The 24,787-nt window shown below is 39.1% G+C and overlaps 1 protein-coding gene across 9 annotated transcripts in view; it reads left to right on the forward strand.

The window, feature by feature from the left end:
- Positions 1–24,787, forward strand: part of LOC138966205 (neurocalcin homolog) — a 49,753-nt gene that overhangs the window by 20,841 nt on the left and 4,125 nt on the right. For 5 of the 9 annotated variants that reach the window (XM_070338342.1, XM_070338341.1, XM_070338339.1 and 2 more), the window contains exons 2-3: positions 5,873–6,089; positions 23,296–23,720. In XM_070338342.1, coding sequence (XP_070194443.1) covers positions 6,011–6,089; positions 23,296–23,720 — 504 coding nt within the window. In that variant the 5' untranslated portion in view covers positions 5,873–6,010. The other 4 variants (XM_070338344.1, XM_070338346.1, XM_070338345.1 and 1 more) reach the window with 4 other exon arrangements.

The following is a 24,787-nucleotide window of genomic DNA, read 5'->3' on the forward strand; positions in this document are numbered from 1 at the left end:
CAAAACATAGTGGTGTTAATAATGTGTTTTCCGTGACATTGAAGGCAGATCATAACATAGTGATGTTAATCATGTGCTTTCCGTGGCATTTAAGGCAGATCATAACATAGTGATGTTAATAATGTGTTTTTCGTGACATTTAAGGCAGATCATAACATAGTGGTGTTAATAATGTGTTTTCCGTGACATTACAGGCAGATCATAACATAGTGGTGTTAATAATGTGTTTTCCGTGACATTACAGTCAGATCATAACATAGTGATGTTAATAATGTGTTTTCGATTTCTGTTACATTACAGTCAGATCATAACATAGTGGTGTTAATAATGTTAATCTATCGATGTGTTAAACAGCACGTTTTATCAAAGCACCGGATGACGATAAAAAGTCTCTTTTGTTTTAATCCGATGCTGTAGCGCGCGTTATCATCAAAATGCAAGATGATAATCTGTTTCTTATTATGTAGTACTAATGGCAATAGGTAGTTTATAGGCTATTCTTGTTAGGTGTGTTCAGTCTGTTTTAGTGCCTATTGTTGCATGCTTTGGGCGGAAAAACATTGCCGTTCTTGTCCATAAATAATGTTGTGTTAATTCTAAGGGTCGCCCAAATTACATTCTACGTCGGACATTTTCCGAACGGTTTTAAGCTATATAATTATCTGCGCTCATCGTGCCGATGTTGTTTTTCTCTGTTTTGAAATTTTACTGTTGCATATTTTGTTATGACTTGTTAAGTCATTCTTTGTTCACGTCTGAATGTTTGTCTTTCTTCCTTTCTTCCTTTTGTCCTACCTTCCTTTCTTGATTCTTTCGTTCCTTCCTGCCTTCTTTCCATCCTTACTTATTTACTTAATTTCTGTTATTTTTTTCTTACTTTCTTGAAGTCAATTTTGCTTCTTTACGTTTGTCTCTATTTTTACTTCATTAACTTATTTACTTACTAACTCACTTACTTATTTACTTACTTATACTAACTTATTTATTTATTTATTTATTGTATTCATTCGTTATTTCTTTTTTTCTTCCTTGCTTGAAGTCAATTTAATGAGAATGAGTCCTTGAGATAATTGGTTTAAACAATGTTTATTCATATTTTACATGTTCAGGAAATGTACATCGACATAAAGTGAAAACAACAACAAGCCTACGGCTTATGGTGGTGTCTTCTTGAGATAATTAACATAGTTACAATTTCAAGTAGAAGGAAGAAAGGTGTTTCCCAGTGATACACTGACATTCAAAATCAAAATTGCTGTTTCGGAAAGTATGTGTCCATATATTCTCATTTTTCATTCACAAACACTCACCACACATTTTCTGAGGCAATGAAAAAAATCTTGTTACGCAATATTACCTTTTAAAGAGTTGTTTTTCTTTTGGCACCTATGTTTAGTTTATCACATGTCTGTCCAGATTTGTACATGCACAAAATATATATTCAGTCTGCTTGCATTCTGTGCAGATATGTACCTTTTTGATGAATTGATTTTGTCCTTTTGATCGAGGTACATGCATAATTAACAAGGACGTGCAAATCTAAAACACAAAAGACTCATCCCAACCAATCCCTATTTTCAACAACCCCAATATCCGTGATCGTACGTGTTAGTACAAACCGCAGACCGTTGCTAAACACAGACACACAAATAGAAATACGTGCGCCCACTCACACTGTCATCAAAGACCCCCCCCCCCCCCCCATATATATATATATATATATATATATATATATATATATATATATATATATATATATATATATATATATATATATATATATATCTCTCTCTCTCTCTCTCTCTCTCTCTCTCTCTTTCAAAAACAGCAATTTTGATTTAAAATGGCAATCTCATGTACATTATATTTGTCAAAAAGTATCCAAGAATTTGTTTCTGCTATCAAAATTAAAACAATATGTCGATATCGCAACACTAAAACTATTTTATCATGCCCACATCTTATCCCATATTAATTACGCATCAACTCTTTGGGATGGCGTCTCTGATATTCACATGAAAAAATTAAACTCTCTACATCGTCGGGCAGCTAAAATCATGTTAAATGGTCCACAATTATCAGCTGATTTGAAGTTAAAGAATCTAAACTACCTGCCGCTGGTTAAACAGTTACAGTTTAATAAGACTGTAATGATGTACAAAGTATATCATGGCGAAGTGCCCAACTATATTCAGGACCTATTTCACAGAGTCACCGAAAGGTACGGGTCTATCAATTTTCTACCACCAATACCCAGGATTGATCTGTTCAAAACTAGTCAAGCCTTCTCTGGCTCTATGGTGTGGAACTCCATTCCGTCTGTAATAAGATCATTAACCTCATTAAACAAGCTCTGCATAATCATTATATGTCTACCTAGATGGCTACTAGTCTTAACATGTGCAAGTAGCTGTCAACAATTGGCAAAGCTTTATGAATTACAAAAATATGTTCTTTATTACATGTATTATGTGGAATTTATGTTGCGATTTTCCATCATCATCATCAACATCATCATCATCATTATCATCATCAATCATCATCATCATCATCATCATCATCATCATCATCATCATCATCATCATCATCATCATCATCATCATCATCATCATCATCATCATCATTTACACCATATAATCATTGTAAGCATTAGTGTAAACGTTGGTATTGTGTGAATTTTACCGTCTCTCTCTCTCTCTCTCTCTCTCTCTCTCTCTCTCTCTCTCTCTCTCTCTCTCTCTCTCTCTCTCTCTCTCTTCTCTCTCTCTCTCTCTCTCTCTCTCTCTCTCTCTCTCTCTCTTTTCTACTCAAAAGAGCATAGGCCACCTATAATATCAGTGTCACAAACACATTTGAAGGTGACAGGTATCTGAAAAAAACCTTCGCTTTTCACTGAGACGACCCACTGTGCGGATGTCATGTTCTCCATTCACATACTTCTGAGAAAACATCACAACGGATAGGGTTTAAAGACGAAGTCCTTCCTGTGTGAATTATGCTTCGGCCCATCATCACAGATGTGGCCAGGCTTTTACATGAAATAAGAGCATCCCTCCACTTGGGCACACACCACAACTCGCCGATTGAATACTTTTTGCTGAATTCATTTCCAGTCCGGTCAGAAATAAAAGCAGGTTATATGAAGTCTTATATCGCGCGCGTATCTCCAGACTCGGACTCAAGGCGCAGGGATCTATTTATGCCGTGTGAGATGGAATTTTTTGCACAATACATCACGCATTCACATCGACCAGCAGATCGCAGCCATTTCGGCGCATATCCTACTTTTCACGGCCTATTATTCCAAGTCATACGGGTATTTTTGTGGCCATTTTTTATCTATGCCTGTACAATTTTGCCAGGAAAGACCCTTTTGTCAATCGTGGGATCTTTAACGTGCACACCCCAATGTAGTGTACACGAAGGGACCTCGGTTTTTCGTCTCATCCGAAAGACTAGCACTTGAACCCACCACCTAGGTTAGGAAAGGGGGGAGAAAATTGCTAACGCCCTGACCCAGGGTCGAAATGAACTCGCAACCTCTCGCTTCCGAGCGCAAGTGCGTTACCACTCGGCCACCCAGTCCTTGTGTATGACTGTGTACGTAAGTGTTAGAGTGCCTTGCAGAATGAGGAACATTGCTTGTGGCGATTATCCTTTTTGAGAATGAAAGTCGCTTGATCGTTTCAATGCTTGTTATTCTCCCTGGTACTAGGAGCTTGGTTCCGCATAATGCTCAGTATAACTCTCGTTTCGCATGTCGTATGCTATCAGAGTGCTTATCTCCCTTAATTGTTTCTGAGATTCTCCAGTCTCAGTTTCTGTCACCTTAGACGTTATCAGAACACCTTTTCCCCTTCAAATTACGGGTTTCTAGCCTGCATGAGCATTAACACAAGAAGGACAGTATCTTTAAGAGTCGCAAAACAGATACGATCACTCGCACAGCCGAGCTAAACTGTCGCTACAAATGAGATGCAAACGATAAGAGTATTTTGCAAGACAAGTATTGTCAGAAAGTGAAAACACTCCCTGCTGTTAAGTTGGTGTATAGCTGGGGGACGATCATAGTGTGGTGGTGTGTAATACAAATGAGGATGTACTTTCAAATATTAATGTTATGGCCCTTCTTTGATTGCTTTATTGCCCTGCCATTTTATATCTCTATTCAAGGACTCTGAAAGGATCTGTGTCACTACAACTCTTCGTTTTTACGTATCTTTTTACGTATCGTTTTACGTATCTTTTTACGAGCAAAGTCTGAAAATTCTACCTCCCCTTTCTTTGTTGTCGCTTAATTAACCTTTGCACTTCTGTCACAACTTCCTGGTGTGTAAGTTTCATTTTTCATTTTTGTATTTTTTGTAACGTGTACCGTAACGGGCAATTGTCAAGTCTTTGGAAGTCAGACACGACTCATTCATGCACACTGAATCCGCTCTTGACAAGTCATAAAAGACCCTTTGCTGTTAACGAGGCCACCTATTAAATTTGCAGACTTTAAAATCAATACTTGAACGCTAAAGAGATTTTCTTCAGTTCCTGTGGAGAGAGAGAGAAAGAGAGTTTTCGACTCTTAGAACGAGTGATGATGCTGTTCGTTTCACTCTGGGATTCTAAGATCATACGCACACTACTGTAAGTAAAAAAGACGGGCGCAGTGGCCTAGTAGATAAGACATCGGCCTCCTATTTGGAAGGTCGCGGGTTCGAATCTCGGCCGCGCCTGGTGGGTTAAGGGTTGGATATGTTCCCGATCTCCCAGGTCAACTTACACGCAAGCATAAGACCAAGTGCGCACGGAAAAGATCCTGTAATCCATGTCAGAGTTCGGTGGGTTATAGAAACACGAAAAAAACCAGCCTGTTGCTGCCTGAATGGCAGAATAAAAACTTTTTTTTCTACCTCCCCTTTCTTTTTTGAAAAAAAAAGAGAAAAAAAAGGAATAAAAACGTTCATTTACGCAAACCCCCACTCGTGCTAAAACAAGAGTGAACGTGGGAGTTTCAACCCATGAACGACGAGAATGCTGCTGGAATACAATGTCCATGTTGACGTGACCTTCTGCTTTTCAAAGTCGCGTATGCACCACATGCTCCTGTTTCTTGCTGTTGGCGAATCTGATGCAAGTGTAAACTTTATTTTTAATTTTTACTCTTCTGAAGATGAAATGAACGAGCGCTTAATGTCATTTCGAGAAAAAAAAAGCGTGCCTCGCGTGAATGATAAATAGAACTTAAGTCACAAGTGTTCATGCATGTAGGTCTACATATCCGTCTGTCGGTCTATTTGTCTGTCTGTCACTCATCCCCCCTCCCCCGCGCCTGGCCCTTCCTCCCTTCACTTGCTCTCTCTTAAACGCAAAACTGTCTGCTTGCGACATAATTCATAACTGATAGTTGTCAAGATAGAACTGTGATGATAACAAAAATGAACCAAATACAGAGTTAGTCCATCATATTTTTACGAATGAGACCATTATCCAATCGAGTTATCATTTCTATCACTAACTTGCCTCGCATCATAACCGATCATCCCAACACACACGCACCTACGTACGAATTCACGCACGCAAGAATGCGGGCACACACACACACACACACACACACACACCCACACACACACACACTCATACACACACCCACACTGACTCACACACACACACACACACATACACTAATACACACACACACACACACACACACACACACACACACACACGTACCACCCCCACCCCTCACTCACACACACACACACACACACACGCGCGCGCGCGCGCGCGCGCGCACTTTAACATTAATAGAAAACAAACAACCTACAGTAACTTTTTTCAGCTCAGTTCTAAAAACTGCCTTATTTCTGTGTTTCCACAGCACGACCAACAAGTATGAAACGGGTATATTTCAGTGGAGTGATAAAACCGTCACTGCAATCAGGCGTGATGTCTGATAGTCTCCGCTCCACCTGAGTGCACACGAACAACATCTAGACACCTGCATCTCTGTCCAGCAATGGGTGCATCGCTTAATTGCCCCTGCACCCGGAAGCGAAGAACTGTGAAGCGAGATGAGACGGTGTTTGATCGAGCAGGTGAGTTCTTGGGATTTCGATTAAATCAGCGTAAGTCTATTCAGAGATAGTGTTGCTACAGATCTCTGGTCTATTTGTGCTGTGCGTGGGGGTTTGTTTGTTTGTTTGCTTAACGCTCAGCCGACCACGAAGGGCCATATCAGGGCGGGTGCGTGGGGGGTGGGATTTTGAGCTAGGGATTGTGCAGGTAATGTTCTTGCTTGTCACCCTGATGTGAAGGAAATACGGTCGAACCTGCCCTGACGACCACCTCTTGATAACGACCACCTCCCCATTACGACAACCCCATAAGAGCGAGTTTGTTGGTGCCGTGTATAGTTCATCTTTCCATGACGACCCCCTGTCAATAAAGACCACGCCCATTAGGTGGTTGTTACAGACAGGTTCCACTGTACCGGAATGGTAATTAGTTGCTGTCGTGTTTCTCTCGTTCTTTTTGGTAGGGTTTGTGAGCTCTGAATGTGTGGAAAAACAGACATTCCAGCTTTGCGTGTCCACGATCATTGATAATCGTCACAGATCTGACTAGGCGTGTCAGGGGCGGAGCAGTTAAGCCAGAGGGGGGGGGGGGGGGGTTTACAACCTGGGGTCCAGGGGTAGATCCCTTGTGGGGTACATGGGCAAGAAGCTGAAGAGATTTAGCTATTTTATGAACAATTTATGGCTTATCCTTGATTTTAAACATGATCAACTGGTGTCAGCAGCCACTCATTATTTCTTTTAAAGTTAGTAGTAATTTTTTTTTTGACACCCTGCAACAGCCCCCCCCCCCCCCCCTGCGTGTGTAGGCAATGAGAGCATGTTACCATTTGAACTTATTCTGCCGAGAATCGCGGCTTAAAACTAGTTTCAGCATTTGCGCTGTTCACATGGGCTGCGATTTTCATTTGACTTGGCGCCAACTAAAATCGCTTGAATGTTGGGGGGGAAATTGATAAAAAGTGTGCCATGTGAACAGCACTTTACACGAGATTACAAGGAATTTACCTTTCGTGAGTCATCGCTCGCCTTTGTTGGTAATTTGAGCAGCTTTTTAAAACTGATTTGTTGTATCCTGTTGATGGTGAGGTACACGTAGCCCCTGCGGCACTATGTGTTCCCCCAAAAATCCAGAGGCTGTGATGATGTACGAAATTAACTTAAATCTTGTCTGGGTTGACCGGCGTCCGGAAGGGATAAGATATTGCTGGTGCTGGCCTAGCCTAGGCTGATCTGGTGCTGGCCTAGCCTAGGCTGATCTGGTGCTGGCCTAGCCTAGGCTGATCGGGCTCTGGCGTCGTTTTCGTTTCCTTCTTTTTATTTTGCCTCGGTGGACTGCAATTCCCACGTGCACTCTTCTATTGCACGATTTTTGTGTGTGCGGCTTCGTGTTTGACTGTTTTTCACCTCGACATCTAGTCAGACATACTCTTTTTTTCTTGTGTGTTTTTCTGTCTTGTGTATTTAATTTTTTATTTTAAATTTATTTATCTATTTACTTTAAAAACATTTTTTTATATATATTTATGTATTTATTTATTTACCTTTTTACTTCTTTACTTCTGATATATATTTCAATTATGTATATTTGAAAACTGAGATTGTGGTGGTATTGTGGTACCAGTGGAAAGCCTATATCTTCCTTATGGATATATTCTGCGTGATTTGTTTTAAGTACATGATTTAACTAAATTAACTTATTGTTGATCTGATTTGCGTTATTTTGCCCTGTACGGGGCCAAGAGAAACTACATGTTTTGATTCAACGGTACATGTTTTCCAATCTTTGGATTTAATTCGTGTTTTTTTTTAATCTTAATTTTAATTCTCGATGTTTGGTTTGTGTTGTTTGTTTGTTTGCTTTCTAGCTCGCTGTTTTGTGTGCTTGTTTGTGATACGTTCTCATTATTAGCCACACTAGTTAAAAAAACAACATTAGCATAATATGATTCTGTTTATTTTCTCCATCTAGTTGATAATGATCAGAGCGGCTGTGGTTGGTTGGTTTGTTGTTGTTCCTATTGTTGTCTTCTTCCTCCTTTTAAAGACAACTTGGGATTACTATGATTATGACATAATATGTTTCCGGAAAATAACGAGCCAAGTACCGGTTTCTTGGATAATTGGAAGGAGTCATTGACGTCAATTTTATCAAAAACAACAACAAAACAAGAAATTCCTCCGAGGTAGGAAAAACACCCCCGTCCCTAAAGTCCTTGTAGAATCTTAATCCACCAATAACTCCCTAACCGTGTGTTTGACTGGTCCCAATTTTTGTAAGGACCGTCTCAGGAATGTATAGAACCTGTTCACCAAGTTTGGTGACGATCGGTCCGTTCATTCTTGAGATCTATATGCGAACACAAACACACAAACACACAAACAAACAAACAAACACATCGACCGAATCCTATACACACCCCTATACCGGGGGTGTAACAACATGTAAATTATGGAACACTGGCACAGCTGAAAATACTCCCAGCGACACAGCACGAGCTGAAATCTACTCACTGCCACGGCTATTATATTTACGCGTTGGGAGTTTTATGTTCGAAGACACACGGAGCAGAAAAGAATTCTAAGCTGAGACGCCTCTCTTTCTCGCCTAGGTCAAGGACATTTCATGAGGTGCATAGTGTCGTCTGCAGAGTGATAATAGCAACGAGAGTGCATTTTGGGGCTAATTCTACCTGCATGGTTGTTGGTTGTGGGAATTTCTGTACGAGACCACCGGAGTCACAGAACTGTAAAGGTAATTCTGTTGAAAAATGTTTCCAATTTTTATTTTTATTGCGACACTCTTTGGAGTTTCAAACGTACCCGGTCTATTCTTTATTGCTACCGTTTTTCTCTCTCCAATTTTGAATTTTTTGAAATCGTTGCAAACGCAGAGACCCGTGGTGGGTGCTGTCACTGAAACAAAATCGTTGTGAACAGCTATAATGTTGATTATGAAATTCTATTAATTCGTGAACTTTATTTTCATGTGCAAGGGACATACATGTTGACGTATAGATTGTTAATTTGGGAAACTGTTCTTGAACAGTTACTTTCTTGCCTGTGTCTTGTCTGATGTCAATGTTAATTCAATGCACGTAGGCGCTGAAAGTGAAGATGCTGAAAAAGTGAGAGAGAATTGGGAAGAGAGAATGAATGTTGCGAAAAGGCTCATCTGCGTGTGGGAGAAACGAAATTTGAGCATTATTGGTAAAGTCTGTGTATTTAAAACGTTTATTCTGCCACATTTTGTCTATATAATGCGGGCACTGATTGTACCAGACGACGTTTTAATTGAAATGAACAGGTTAAGACTGCAATAGAGAGGCTTTTGAAAAAGTGAAAAGAACTGTTTTATGTAACGAAGTTAAGCAAGGTGGATTGAATATGATATACAGCTAGCTGTACATCTCCTTTTAAAAAATGTAAATATAAGCGATGCTAATTATTTAGTCTGTGACGTTCCGACCTTTTGTGGAAACAAAGTGAGATCAGTAAAAGAAATTCGAAAAGTTCTCGTAGAGAAAAAATACAGCCCATCCTGTTCTGAAGGATTTTGGAAAAGGAAGTTGGGATTTGAAATTGATGAAAAGAATTGGAATTTAGCTGCTACTGTCACTAGTGAAGTTCGATCACGTGTCCTGCATGGGAAAATATTGCAAAACATTTATCCAACAAATCTTTTATGGTGTAAAATGAAAGTAAAGGCTGATAAAAATTGAACATACTGTGAGGATGAACTTGATGTATTGGAAAAAAATTTCTTTGAATGCCCAACCGTGCTCAGGTTTTGGAAATATATTGAACTGTACAGATATTAGTAAACATTGGCGAAAGAATCAGGTTGAATGTAACTGATGTCCTTTTTGGTATAAAAGGTAACAGCGAAAATATGAAGAAGATTAATCACATTATTTCAATCGCAAAGATGTGCGTAAGCATTTAAAAAAAACCACGGAATCAAGATTAACCCTGGAAATTATTTGTGGAAATCATGTTGTATTAAGATTTCAACATTAATCTCTCTCTCCCTGTTGCTCTGTTGCTCTGTCTCTCAGTCTGTCCCTCAGTTTCACTGGAATTATTTATGTCTGTAGGAAACAGCAGGAATATGACATATAATCTGCGTGCAAGCTTAACACACCCTGCACAAGAATTAAGTCAGTCAATGCAAGTTTTATTTATTAGAAAGAAATTATTGTTTATTGTCCATGATTTAAGGCATATGTACGCGCTCCCGTGTTTACGATGTGTAGTTTGCCCACAATCGATGTCAAATGCATCATAAGGCCATATAATGACGATATGTCGCAATGCGCGGACCATATACATGCATTACAGCTTGTTCTAGCCTCTGAAAAAGTGAGGATGTCAACAAAGACGCGGAGTTATTTCCCTTGCGTCAACGTTCCCTCTGTTGGCAAATCTATAAATAGGACGATCTAGATCAAAATAAAAATTCAAATATCTCAACATTTAAGGGGTCCTAGACCACAATATTTTGCAGGGAACTTAATTTAGCATGTCTCCAGCTGTTGGTAAAGCAATTAGCGTGTATATTCATCGAGTTAATATGCCTTTAAGGCAAATGTTATGATGCGAATATTGATTTTGAATAGACCCATACATGATGACATATGATCATTGTGATGCGACACATGTTGACACCAGCAGACACAACACTATTGTTTTACGTACGATTATTCTTTTGTCCTTTTGTATAATGTAACATTTAACATACTGAGTAAAAAAAAAAATTCTGCACCTCATGTAAATAAGAAAGTATTGCGTACAAACAGCATGCACACAGATACCATGTTTCTTATCGCTTATCTATTGATTGATTAAAAGTTTGGGGGAAAAACAGATGCTGAAAAATCTACTGTTCGTGTTAAGGGGTAATTTCATGAAAGTTTGACTTTTAGCAGGTTAAAAGTTCTATCCTGTCTGTCTCTCTGTCTTTGTCTCTCTCTGCCGCTGTCTCTCTGTCTCTGTCTCTCTCTTTGTCTCTTTCTCTATCTATCTATCTATCTATCTATCTATCTATCTATCTATCTATCTATCTATCTATCTATCTATCTATCTATCTATCTCTCTCTCTCTCTCTCTCTCTCTTTGCTTTAATCTATTTCTTATTTTATTATTTCGTTTTTAGGAGGTATATCGCTGCAGGTGGTTACACAAGTGTCCTCTCTCTCAAACAAACAACTACCACATCAAAAGAAGAGGGAGAAGAACATGCATAAGAACAAGAAGAGAGCAGCATAAACCAACATTTCATGCTAATCAGCCAACGCATTTTTGCAGAGGGCAAACATTTGACAGTGACACGCATAAGCCTCTATTCATTTTTTGGTCGTGCGGCAGAAATATAACTTGAATTAGCTTAAAGAAACCGTCCTTCTTTTGTCTGACAGCAACATCCATATACTTTGACTTTTACCAACAGTCTGCAACCTGGATGCTTTCCGTGTAGAACGGGATTTAATTATGTTGTTATATATACGTTTTTTTAATATTTTTTTATGCGTTTCTTGAATGACATCAACGTCAGTCCGCTACATTATCTCTGAAAAAACCCACCCAACAACAACCTTTTTTTACACAGGAAGCAGCCACGCAGGCTGAAGATTTCTTGGGTATTTGACCAAATTGAATGATTCTCTCACCGCGTGGACAATCCAGGACAGATCTGTGGTGGTGCAACATCAAGAGGTCTGTAAGGGAAGGAGTGCTTCTTTAATTGTCTGCCAATCAGACTAATCACGCCTACCCTCCCCTCCCTTCTGTCCCTCCCCCTTCACCCTTAACTCCTCCCCCCTGGTCCTCTCCCCCTTCACCCACAACTTTTGTCACCCCCACGCTCTATATCTATTCCCTTCACCTTGTGCTCTTTTCCCCAACGCACATTGGTTGTCTCCTTCAACCCGGAGTTGTGTATAACGATGGGTGTCTCCGTTTTCAAAGTACCCAATGCGTTGGCAGAAGGGGTAGAAGCGTGAAATCTTTGCAAGGGTCTTTTCTCTGAAGCCTTTAGGGTTGAGTCTCGTTTATTTATGTATCGGCTGGGTTTTCCGACACCGAGGTGCGTTCTCAGTTGAATTGTTCGATGTGAACGCTGTGTTAGTGCGCCATTTTCTTTTGAGCGAATGCTGTGAACTTTTGTCATTGGTGAATGTTAATAGTTTATTTCTTTTGTGATTTAATTTCTGAACCGGTTCAGATTGGAACTGTCTAACAGCAGCTGATTGTAGTAAGTTTGGCTTTTTTGTTACTTTCTGTGTATGCTCTTGTTGCTTGTGTGTAAGGGGTTTGATCAAAACACACTTCGATATAGACACAGAGTCAGTGACAGACAGACAGACACACGGACACACACAGACACACACAGAAAGACAGACAGACAAACAGACACATACACACACACACACACACACACACACACACACACACACACACACACACACACAGACACACACACACACACACACACACACACTCCACGCGACTTTACTCTTTACTTCCAGCAACCTTGGGATTGGTGAATCCCTTATTCACCACGACGGTAGTAGTAGTACTACTACTACTCCTACTCAGTACTACTACTACTACTACTACTACTACTACTACTACTACTACTACTACTACTACTACTAAAAATGATAAAATGATGTAATAGGTCCCGTAAATAGCTCCAATCGGTTATGATATTTGAGTGAAACTCGTCATCTCAGTTGATATTGACTTTGTTCTTAAAAACATGTTTTCGTGCTCTTGAAGTGTCAGGCATACAGTTTCTTCAGTGACAAATAATTGTGTTTGTTTGAAATTGCATACACCGGGCAAATTCATGTCAAGATCAACGTCTAAGGTCATGGCCATTCGGTCTGAACGTATTTCGATTTCACCGACCATTCCTATTTAAAGGCACAGTAAGCCTCCCGTAAACCATCACAGATACTGTCAGGTTTTTACACACAGTACAAACACCCTTTCATTTAAACACTCACCGATTGAGTGCCTAGGTGCCCTCCGTAAAGAGCGAACAATTGTCAAAGAATTTATTTTTGCGTGGTTTATCTTACCCCTGAGCCATCGTGAACCCGTGTGATCCAGTTTCCCTTTTTCACAATGTAGTCGTCAGTTAGTCATTTGAATGCGACTCGATGTGAGCTTATTTACAATAGCACGTTTTTATGCACGAAACTGACAAACGGCTGTGGTTCACAAGAACTCTAGCGATGGCTTTTGACTGTTGAGAGGAACGGCGATATGCACTGATAAACCGTCGTCTGCTACGACCCTTGCGTGACCCTGCTTCCGGGCTTTTCTTTTTTCAAACTTTCACAACTTCGAATTGTACTGATCTTGTCTTGATGAAAAAAAAATTCTTTTATGATTAAAGAATGTTTGTGTAACAAGCTGTCAATTTATTATTTAGATTTTAAAAGTTAGGTCTAGCGCAAAAACGCACCACGGTCCAAAAACATTTTGATAATCATCGATTCACGGCTATCGCCAGTTTACATCGATAGAATGAGACCCGAAGGGAAGTAACTCATGTTTGACCTGAGTTCAGGATGGGTCCAAAAAGTGTTCGCCGAGACAATCTGCAAAATTAATTCTTTAAAAATTGCTCGCTCTTTACGTAGGGCACGGATGTTCCCGTTTGGTGAGCGTTCAAATGGAAGGGTGTTTGTACTGTGTGTAAAAGCCTGACAGTATCTGTGATGGTTTACGGGAGGCTTACTGTCCGGGCGTGATTTCCGGTATCATAACAGCCGTCCAGCACCAAAACGAGGCGCCATTGTTGTAGAAGACCAAGTCCACGAAAATAAATTCTTTGAAAATTTCTCACGCTCGACAGAAAGCAGCCAGGATGTTCCCGTTCGGTGAGCGTTCAAATGGAAGTATGCTTGTACTGTATGTAGACGCTCGGGGAGCTCTGTGATGGTTTACGGGAGGCTTACTGTGCCTATTTAAAGTCAAACTTGTTTTGAATGTCCAAGTCTCTGGTTTGTATCATGCATAGCTTCGAATCGTTCATTTATTCTCGATGATAAATGTTGTTTAAAGTCCTCACGGTGAAACCATTGGGGGCATGTTCCTGGGTTCTGTATTCTTACTGGCTCTTTGATACTCTATATCTTAGCCATACTTACCTTACTCAGAAAACATACAAAAACTGTTTATGTTTGTCTTTTGCTTTCGTTTTGCCGTCTTGAAGGGTTATACGACAACAGTCGTGCACAGCAACAGTCGTGCACAGCACCGAACAACACATAAAAGGAAGCGACAAAGAACGTGTATAAAGCTTGAACGCAACAAAAGCACTGGAGCGTAATACTTTCTTTCTTTATTTGGTGTTTAACGTCGTTTTCAACCACGAAGGTTATATCGCGACGGGGAAAGGGGGAAGATGGGATAGAGCCACTGTACTTGTCAATTGTTTCTTGTTCACAAAAGCACTAATCAAAAATTTGCTCCAGGGGCTTGCAACGTAGTACAATGTATTACCTTACTGGGAGAATGCAAGTTTCCAGTACAAAGGACTTAACATTTCTTACATACTGCTTGACTAAAATCTTTACAAAAATTGACTATATTCTATACAAGAAACACTTAACAAGGGTAAAAGAAGAAACAGAATCCGTTAGTCGCCTCTTACGACATGCTGGAGAGCATCGGGTAAATTCTTTCTCGTCCCAACCAATATGGGACTCCCCCTAACCCGCGGGGGGTGGAGCGTAATACATGCTCCTACCATTCAGAAGCGTATGAAATGATACCCGTAACTTTGATTCGAATGGCAGATAGCGTGTAAACATGTAGGTAAAAAATGAGTAGGTTTGGTGTTCAGACTGTGAAAGAACGCTTGACACAGTCTTTCCCGGGGAACCAGTTCGACTTATCGGCTTGACACAGTCTTTCCCGGGGAACCAGTTCGACTTATCATCTCAGATATGACCAGACTAAGCGCGGGAACGCTTTAATTAACAACAACTCGTTTCTTACGTTGGATAATCTGACTAGACTGAATTACAACCGGAAATACCACTGAGTTTCTGTCCAAAAGGTTATCTTACCGAAACATACTACCAACTTAAAATGGTCGAGAAAAAGAATTATCATTAGCAGTTACTCAGCTGACCTCGGTATGAGTGGATCGACATCGCAATGACGACAACATCAGTATACATCTCAGGCTGCCAGCTCATTTCAAGCAGCTATAATACTGGATCGGCTTGGGTTTTCCAGTTTTGCCAAAATTCCGTTTTGCACGCTGCGCTATATATACTGACAGGTTTTGATTTTCGTTAAAGCCCCAGTCCGTCTCAAATGGTTTACAGAACGATTTAAATCTTCTCATGAAAAAAGCAGTTCTAACCTTATCGAACACACTTGCAATAGCATTTATAGCATTCAATGACACAATTCGTTTGAATGGCCATTTAGCTCGCGTAAACCACACACATGTTTTCGTGGTTTATCTAACCCCTGAGCCATCGTGAACCCGTGTGATCCACTTTCCTTTTTTTCTCCACAATTTAGTCGTCAGTTTGTGATTTAAATGCGGCTCGCTGTATCTGCAATACCACGTTATTGTGTACCTCTGAATCTAAAACGCAACAAACGGCTGCGAGTCACACGAACTGAGCGGTTGCGGTTGACCGTTCAAAGAAACTGGCGCTATACAGAACATTGCTAGCACGAGGAAACACGTTTTGCGTGACACGCTTCCGGGCTTTTCTTTTTTCAAACTTTCAAAACTTCGAATTGTACTGATCTTGTCTTGATACAAAAAAGAATTCTTTTATGATTTAAGAATGTTTGTGTAACAGGTTTTCAATTTGTTATTGAGATTTTAAAAGTTAGGTCTAGCGCCAAAACGAGGCCCATCCGAACAAAACAACAAGTCGCGTAAGGCGAAATTACTACATTTAGTCAAGCTGTGGAACTCGCAGAATGAAACTGAACGTAGTCCGCCGCTAGTGCAAAAGGCAGTGAAAGTGACGAGCCTGTTTGGCGCGGTAGCGGTTGCGCTGTGCTTCATAGCTTTCTGAGCGTGTTTTTAATCCAAACATATCATATCTATATGTTTTTGGAATCAGGAACCGACAAGGAATAAGATGAAAGTTTTTAAAACGATTTCGGAAATTTAATTTTAATCATAATTTTTATATTTTTAATTTTCAGAGCTTGTTTTTAATCCGAATATAACATATTTATATGTTTTTGGAATCAGAACATGATGAAGAATAAAATAAAAGTAATTTTGGATCGTTTTATAAAACAATAATTTTAATTACAATTTTCAGATTTTGCATGACCAAAGTCATTAATTAATTTGTAAGCCTCCATGTTGAAATGCAATACCGAAGTTTGGCCTTCGTCGAAGATTGCTTGGCCAAAATTTCAATCAATTTGATTGAAAAATGAGGGTGTGACAGTGCCGCCTCAACTTTTACAAAAAGCCGGATATGACGTCATAAAAGACATTTATCGAAAAAATGAAAAAAACCGTCTGGGGATATCATACCCAGGAACTCTCATGTCAAATTTCATAAAGATCGGTCCAGTAGTTTACTCTGAATCGCTCTACACACACACACAGCTCAGATCATGGGTCAATAAAGTGTTACACAGATGGTCAAAATTAAAGTACAATTAGATATTGCACTGGAAGTGGTACTACACTGTTGCTTAGTGTCTGTACACGATGAAGCTACAAGGTGAAAATAGAAAAAGAAAAACACGATTCTTGACTTTGATGGGCTTTTTCTGCTCGTAAACACACATTCTTCTGCTCATCACAGCATGCCCCATTATTGAGTTTAAAACACCAATTAAATTTGTTTTGAATAAAACTCACAATTTTACAATAAGAATTTAGAGACCTGAATCAATTAGGTATATCATACTTAGTTTGACTTTTGCAAAACTAAGTAATTACACATTTAATTGAATCAGTCAGACAGACGGAGACATAGAGAGACAGACAAAGGGCAAACACAAATCTGAGAAAGAAACCCCTTTAAAAATGTTACCATGTTTGAAATGAAACATCGCAAGGTGAAGCCATAATTCATCACCTTTCAGTATGACGTCATGAGCGTGTTCCACACTTGAAATGACGTGTTTTTATCATGTTGTCAGCTGCACGGAGCTTGGAAGTATAATTTCCATTCAACGATCCGAGTTTGTTAAGTTTGAGCATATTTTTAACGTCAAACACCATGCAACTATATATATTTGGAATCAGAAAATGATAAGGAATAGATAGAAGTTGTTTTTAAGTGTCTTTTTTCATAAATAAAGATAGTGGTTATTTATCAGTTTTCTTCAGTTTAAAGCATAATTATCAATACAAAACAACAAAACTAAATAGTTTTAGATACAGGACGCAATAGGGAATACACCTATATAAATTTTCTGTTTCAAATATTAGTTTTTAAAAATTTGAAAAAATGACATATTTCGAACAAACATTTCAATAACAAAACTTTAAGTGACCAAGCTGAAATGCAATCCCATAATTCGGCCTAGATCTGAGATTGTGTGATAAGAAATTCGATCAAATTGATGAAAAACTGTAACTGTGAAAGTGCTGCCTCGACCTTTTGGCAAACGGTAAAATATGACGTCATCAAACTGTCCTATCAATAAACGGAAAAACCTTCTATGAGAAAATCCAGTCAAAAATATCCATATCAAATTTCATAAAGATCCACTCAGTAGTTTTTGAGATATGATCTGCAGTGTGAAAAAAAAACAATCTCACGCCCATAATGCAAACTCATTTGGTCGTGTTCTGCCGATACTATAATGTTTTTCTTTCCTAAAACACACTATAATAATACTAGCCCTTCCCAATGTCTATGCTAAAACTGTCTTGTCTGTGATGTCAATGATTTTGCTACAGTGTGAGAACAAAAAGTCTAACAAATCTCACGCCCATAACGCTGTGACACGAAAACTCATTTGGTCGTGTTCTGCCGATACTATAATGTTTTTCTTTCTTAAAACACACTATAATAGTAGCCCTTCCCAAATGCAATGCTAAAAATGACTGGTCTGTGTTGTCAATGATTTTCTGCGAGAATGCGATCTATCTGTTTGTCGCAAAGACCGTGTGACACGAAAGTTATGAGCGGAAGACAAATCTGCTGAGTGCAATTACGTTTCAGAAGATAGTTGGTTAAAACACTCAGACACGCAAAGGAACACTATAACTTTATTATTCAGGCCATATTTGCTTTCCTTTGTCATGTATGAAAGTACTGGCCTTGGTTGAAGAAAGTGACCTGTCGCTGTGCAACAAATTTGTCGCCATTTTCCGCCGTGTTTTGTAAATAAAACGTGTTTACTACCCACACATACAAAACGATGTTGTTGGTTCTTTTTATTTTCTTATTGTTTGATTCATGCTTAGCAGTTTAGTATGCTTTGTTTTCTTCTCAATTCAATGGATGGCTATAAAATAAGCATTTAAATGTGAAGGTGTTAAAATTACCCATGATCTGAGCTGTTCACACATGCAGACAGACACACACACACACACACACACACACACACACACACACACACACACACACACACACACACACACACACACACATACATCACGACCCTCGTCTCGATTCCCCCTCTATGTTAAAACATTTAGTCAAAACTTGACTAAATGTAAAAAACAAAAAACAAAGAAAGAGAGAGAGAGAGAGAGAGAGAGAGAGAGAGAGAGAGAGAGAGAGAGAGAGAGAGAGAGAGAGAGAGAGAGAGAGAGAGAGAGAGAGAGAGAGAGAGAGAGAGAGAGAGAGAGAGAGAGAGAGAGAGAGAGAGAGAGAGATGATTGAATGACAGTTTCTGAGCTCAGGTGGCCCTAGATTGCAGCATTTTGCTTCCTTGAAAAAAACAAATTTCGGGGGAGCTTGCCCCCGGACCCCCCTAGCATGTTCGGGCGCTTCCCGCCCTCAATTACGGCGCTTCGCGCCTTCAAGTTTGTGCAACTAAGTTTGGGTGTGCCCCCCCTTCCTTAAGATCCTGGATCCGCCCTTGTCGATCCACACTTCAGCCTATACGAAAAATCCGGATATACCCAACTTTAGTAGCTTATCACGTAAATATGACGTTAAGACTGCAATATCAATACACCAATTAAAAACACCATTAGAATCTTGTGTCTACACTTCAAGGTGGACATAAAACAAAGTTACATTGATTTTTACGAGAACATCAAAATAACGCCAGGACACGAGCATTAGTCACAAACGCAACACTTCAACAAAATGCACCTGTCTATACTTGAAGATAAACATAAAGACCAGAAAACCGACCTGCACAAGGACATGATCGTGTTTACTGTTTACAGTGATCGTACATTTCTAATTCACTTGACAAGCTTGAGGTCAGGAACAAATAACAAGAAGGGTGTTTGAGAACTAAATTCGACAGGTGTCCCGCAAATAAAGAAAAGTATATTTGACATAAACTTACACAAAAGGTAAGGAAACAAAAGTCACAAGACACGCCGACAAAATTGTGCGAGATGATCACTTAAACAAGTCGCGTAAGGCGAAAATACAATATTTAGTCAAGTAGCTGTCGAACTCACAGAATGAAACTGAACGCAATGCCATTTTACTCGTAGCATCGTCAGGCCACCGCTCATGGCAAAGGCAGTGAAATTGACAAGAAGAGCGGGGTAGTAGTTGCGCTAAGAAGGATAGCACGCTTTTCTGTACCTCTCTTTGTTTTAACTTTCTGAGCGTGTTTTTAATCCAAACATATCATATCTATATGTTTTTGGAATCAGGAACCGACAAGGAATAAGATGAAAGTGTTTTTAAATTGATTTGGACAATTTAATTTTGATAATAATTTTTATATATTTAATTTTCAGAGCTTGTTTTTAATCCGAATATAACATATTTATATGTTTTTGGAATCAGCAAATGATGGAGAATAAGATAAACGTAAATTTGGATCGTTTTATAAATTAATTTTTTTTTTTACAATTTTCCGATTTTTAATGACCAAAGTCATTAATTAATTTTTAAGTCACCAAGCTGAAATGCAATACCGAACCCCGGGCTTCGTCGAAGATTACTTGACCAAAATTTGAACCAATTTGGTTGAAAAATGAGGGCGTGACAGTGCCGCCTCAACTTTCACGAAAAGCCGGATATGACGTCATCAAAGACATTTATCAAAAAAATGAAAAAAACGTTCGGGGATTTCATACCCAGGAACTCTCATGTCAAATTTCATAAAGATCGGTCCAGTAGTTTAGTCTGAATCGCTCTACACACACACACACACACACACACACACACACACACACGCACACACGCACGCACATACACCACGACCCTCGTTTCGATTCCCCCTCGATGTTAAAATATTTAGTCAAAACTTGACTAAATATAAAACAAGTCGCGTAAGGCGAAAATACAATATTTAGTCAAGTAGCTGCCATTTTTCAGCAAGACCGTATACTCGTAGCATCGTCAGTCCACCGCTCATGGCAAAGGCAGTGAAATTGACAAGAAGAGCGGGGTAGTAGTTGCGCTAAGAAGGATAGCACGCTTTTCTGTACCTCTCTTTGTTTTAACTTTCTGAGCGTGTTTTTAATCCAAACATATCATATCTATGTGTTTTTGGAATCAGGAACCGACAAGGAATAAGATGAAAGTGTTTTTAAATTGATTTGGACAATTTAATTTTGATAATAATTTTTATATATTTAATTTTCAGAGCTTGTTTTTAATCCGAATATAACATATTTATATGTTTTTGGAATCAGCAAATGATGGAGAATAAGATAAACGTAAATTTGGATCGTTTTATAAATTTTTATTTTTTTTTACAATTTTCCGATTTTTAATGACCAAAGTCATTAATTAATTTTTAAGCCACCAAGCTGAAATGCAATACCGAACCCCGGGCTTCGTCGAAGATTACTTGACCAAAATTTCAACCAATTTGGTTGAAAAATGAGGGCGTGACAGTGCCGCCTCAACTTTCACGAAAAGCCGGATATGACGTCATCAAAGACATTTATCAAAAAAATGAAAAAAACGTATGGGGATATCAATCCCAGGAACTCTCATGTCAAATTTCATAAAGATCGGTCCAGTAGTTTGGTCTGAATCGCTCTACACGCACGCACACACACACACACACACACACACATACACACACACATACACCACGACCCTCGTTTCGATTCCCCCTCGATGTTAAAATATTTAGTCAAAACTTGACTAAATATAAAAATAGGAGAAACGAACATCTCTTTGTATGTGGGAGGTGTGTTTATAACCTGCCCTGTTATATAGTGCTATATGTCTTATGTAAAAACAATGTCCTGTTTGTACTATTGTTATGTACCACGCCTGAATTTCTCTATGAGATAATAAAGTATTCTTATTCTTATACTGTGCATGCATGACTATTTCACAGTTTTAGTGTCACCTGAGAAAAATATTGGGAATCGCAGTTTCCGTGAGAGTGAGATTTTCTCAGGACAAATATTCTGAAAACAGGACAATAAAAACTAACAATGAATGCACTAATGCACTAACATCCCCGTCCCCCCCCCTACACTCCTTCAAGAACAAAAAATCTATTTGCTAATAAACACTTTGTGGCTGCTATAAACTCCGGAGATACTGGTTTAAACATATTTATTTGTTTGCCTTGAGCATATGTGGCAGTGTGACTTTGGTTGCCTCTTCCTCACACAAAACAAAGAAACGTAAATTATTGAACGTTTGCTTCAAATAAAATACAAAACAGAGTTTTAAAATGAACAATTAACATATGAACCATTAACATATGAACCATGGTGAACAAGTTTGAATTTAACAAGTTCAGATGTTGACAACAGCAATTTTGTTTCTTCCGAAGACGTAGTACGGCTACCTGTATGATGCGCGGGGTGTTTGTAAAAGGTCGATAACTGATTCTTTTTACATTTAGTCAAGTTATGACTAAATGTTTTAACATCGAGGGGGGAATCGAGACGAGGGTCGTGGTGTATGTGTGTGTGTGTGTGTGTGTGTGTGTGTGCGTGCGTGTAGAGCGATTCAGACCAAACTACTGGACCGATCTTTATGAAATTTGACATGAGAGTTTCTGGGTATGATATCCCCATATGTTTTTTTTTTTTTTTTTGATAAATGTCTTTGATGACGTCGTATCCGGCTTTTCGTTAAAGTTGAGGCGGCACTGTCACGCCCTCATTTTTTAACCAAATTGGTTGAAATTTTGGTCAAGTAATGTTCGACAAAGCCCGGACTTCGGTATTGCATTTCAGCTTGGTGGCTTAAAATTTAATTAATGACTTTGGTAATTAAAAATCTGAAAATTGTAAAAAAAAAATGTTTTTTGTAAAACTATCCAAATTTACGTTCATCTTATTCTCCATCATTTGCTGATTCCAAAAACATATAAATATGTTATATTTGGATTAAAAACAAGCTCTGAAAATTAAATATATAAAAATTATTATAAAAAATTTTTTTCGAAATCAATTTAAAAACACTTTCATCTTATTTCTTGTCGGTTCCTGATTCCAAAAACATATAGATATGATATGTTTGGATTAAAAACATGCTTAGAAAGTTAAAACGAAGAAAGTGTGCTATCCTTCTCAGCGCAACTACTACCCCGCTCTTCTAGTCAATTTCACTGCCTTCGCCATGAGCGGTGGACTGACGATGCTACGGTCTTGCTGAAACATTGCATTGCGTTCAGTTTCATTCTGTGAGTTCGACAGCTACTTGACTAAATGTTGTATTACGCCTTACGCGACTTGTTTTGAGTTGGGATTTGGACATGTTTGTTCTCTTCCTCTGATGTGTCTTTGTTTATATTTCTCTGTGTCTGTGTCACTCTGTCTGTGTTTCTCAATCTCTCTCTTCTCTCTCTCTTTGTCTGTCTTGTCTCTCTCTCTCTCTCGATCTCTCTCTCTCACTCTCTCTCACTCTCTCTTTTGTCTCTCTCTCTCTCTCTCCCTCTCTCTCTCTCTCTCTCCCTCTCTCCCTCTCTCCCTCTCTCTCTCCCTCTCTCTCGATCTCTCTCTCGATCTCTCTCGATCTCTCTCGATCTCTTTCTCTCTCTCTCGATCTCTCTCTCTCTCTCGATCTCTCTCTCTCGATCTCTCTCTCTCTCTCTCAAACGAACACAATTAATCACCATGGCTTTCCGTTTCTTCTCGTTCCAGCTAAAAACAGACGACACATTCGTGACACCATGGGGCAAGTGTCGGTCAAGCAGAAGTTGGGGCAGAGACAGGTGCGAGAGCTGCAACGTCACGTCAGCTTCTCGGAGCCGGAAATCCACGACTGGTACCACGAGTTTTGCCAAAGCACGCACCGAAGCCGAAAGGACTCCGTCTACCTTACCGAGGAAGAGTTCTGTACTGTGTATAAGTCCGTCTACCCTGGAAAAAGCGACGATTTTGCCCGACACATTTTCCGGACATTTGACATGGACGCCAACGACAGAGTGGATTTCAGGGAGTTTCTCATCGGTCTGTCCATCAGCGGTAGCGATGACGCCGAGAAGCAAGTCTCCTGGGCGTTCCGTGTGTATGACGTGCAAAAGACTGGCTACATCATCAAGGAAGAGATGACGCAAATCATCAGAGTAAGGAAACATAAGACATTACACTTTATTTCAACCATGTGCAGAACACCAGGAATGTTGCCTGGTTTGAGTTCAATGAATACACTTGAACTAGAATTTTTGTTAAGTAATGGTAATGGTATTTATATGGTGCAAATCCTACCATAGTTTAAGGGCATTACATTGTTTCCGGTTCCCTGACTGACCCATTTTTTTCTTCCCGACCCCCGAACGTTTCTTGATCCTCAAAAAAGGAAAAGAAGCAAAAAAGCCTTGCAAACTTATTTTTTTAGAAAAGCTAGTATTCTGTTCTCTGACATCCAGGAGACACAGGTCGCATGCTTTCTAGCCAAATAAAAGCCATATGCGCCCGTGCAAACAATAATAAAGTTGAAACAAGTCGCGTAAGGCGAAAATACAATATTTAGTCAAGTAGCTGTCGAACTCACAGAATGAAACTGAACGCAATGCAACGCAGCAAGACCGTATACTCGTAGCATCGTCAGTCCACCGCTCATGGCAAAGGCAGTGAAATTGACAAGAAGAGCGGGGTAGTAGTTGCGCTGAGAAGGATAGCACGCTTTTCTGTACCTCTCTTCGTTTTAACTTTCTGAGCGTGTTTTCAATCCAAACATATCATATCTATATGTTTTTGGAATCAAGAACCGACAAGGAATAAGATGAAAGTGTTTTTAAATTGATTTCGAAAATTTAATTTTGATAATAATTTTGATATATTTAATTTTCAGAGCTTGTTTTTAATCCAAATATAACATATTTATATGTTTTTGGAATCAGCAAATGATGGAGAATAAGATGAACGTAAATTTGGATAGCTTTATAAAAATTTTTTTTTTTACAATTTTCAGATTTTTAATGACCAAAGTCATTAATTAAATTTTAAGCCACCAAGCTGAAATGCAATACCGAAGTCCGGGCTTCGTCGAACATTACTTGACCAAAATTTCAACCAATTTGGTTAAAAAATGAGGGCGTGACAGTGCCGCCTCAACTTTCACGAAAAGCCGGATATGACGTCATCAAAGACATTTATCAAAAAAATGAAAAAAAGTATGGGGATATCATAC

Source organism: Littorina saxatilis, linkage group LG5, assembly GCF_037325665.1.
Source record: "Littorina saxatilis isolate snail1 linkage group LG5, US_GU_Lsax_2.0, whole genome shotgun sequence".
NCBI lineage: Eukaryota > Metazoa > Mollusca > Gastropoda > Littorinimorpha > Littorinidae > Littorina > Littorina saxatilis.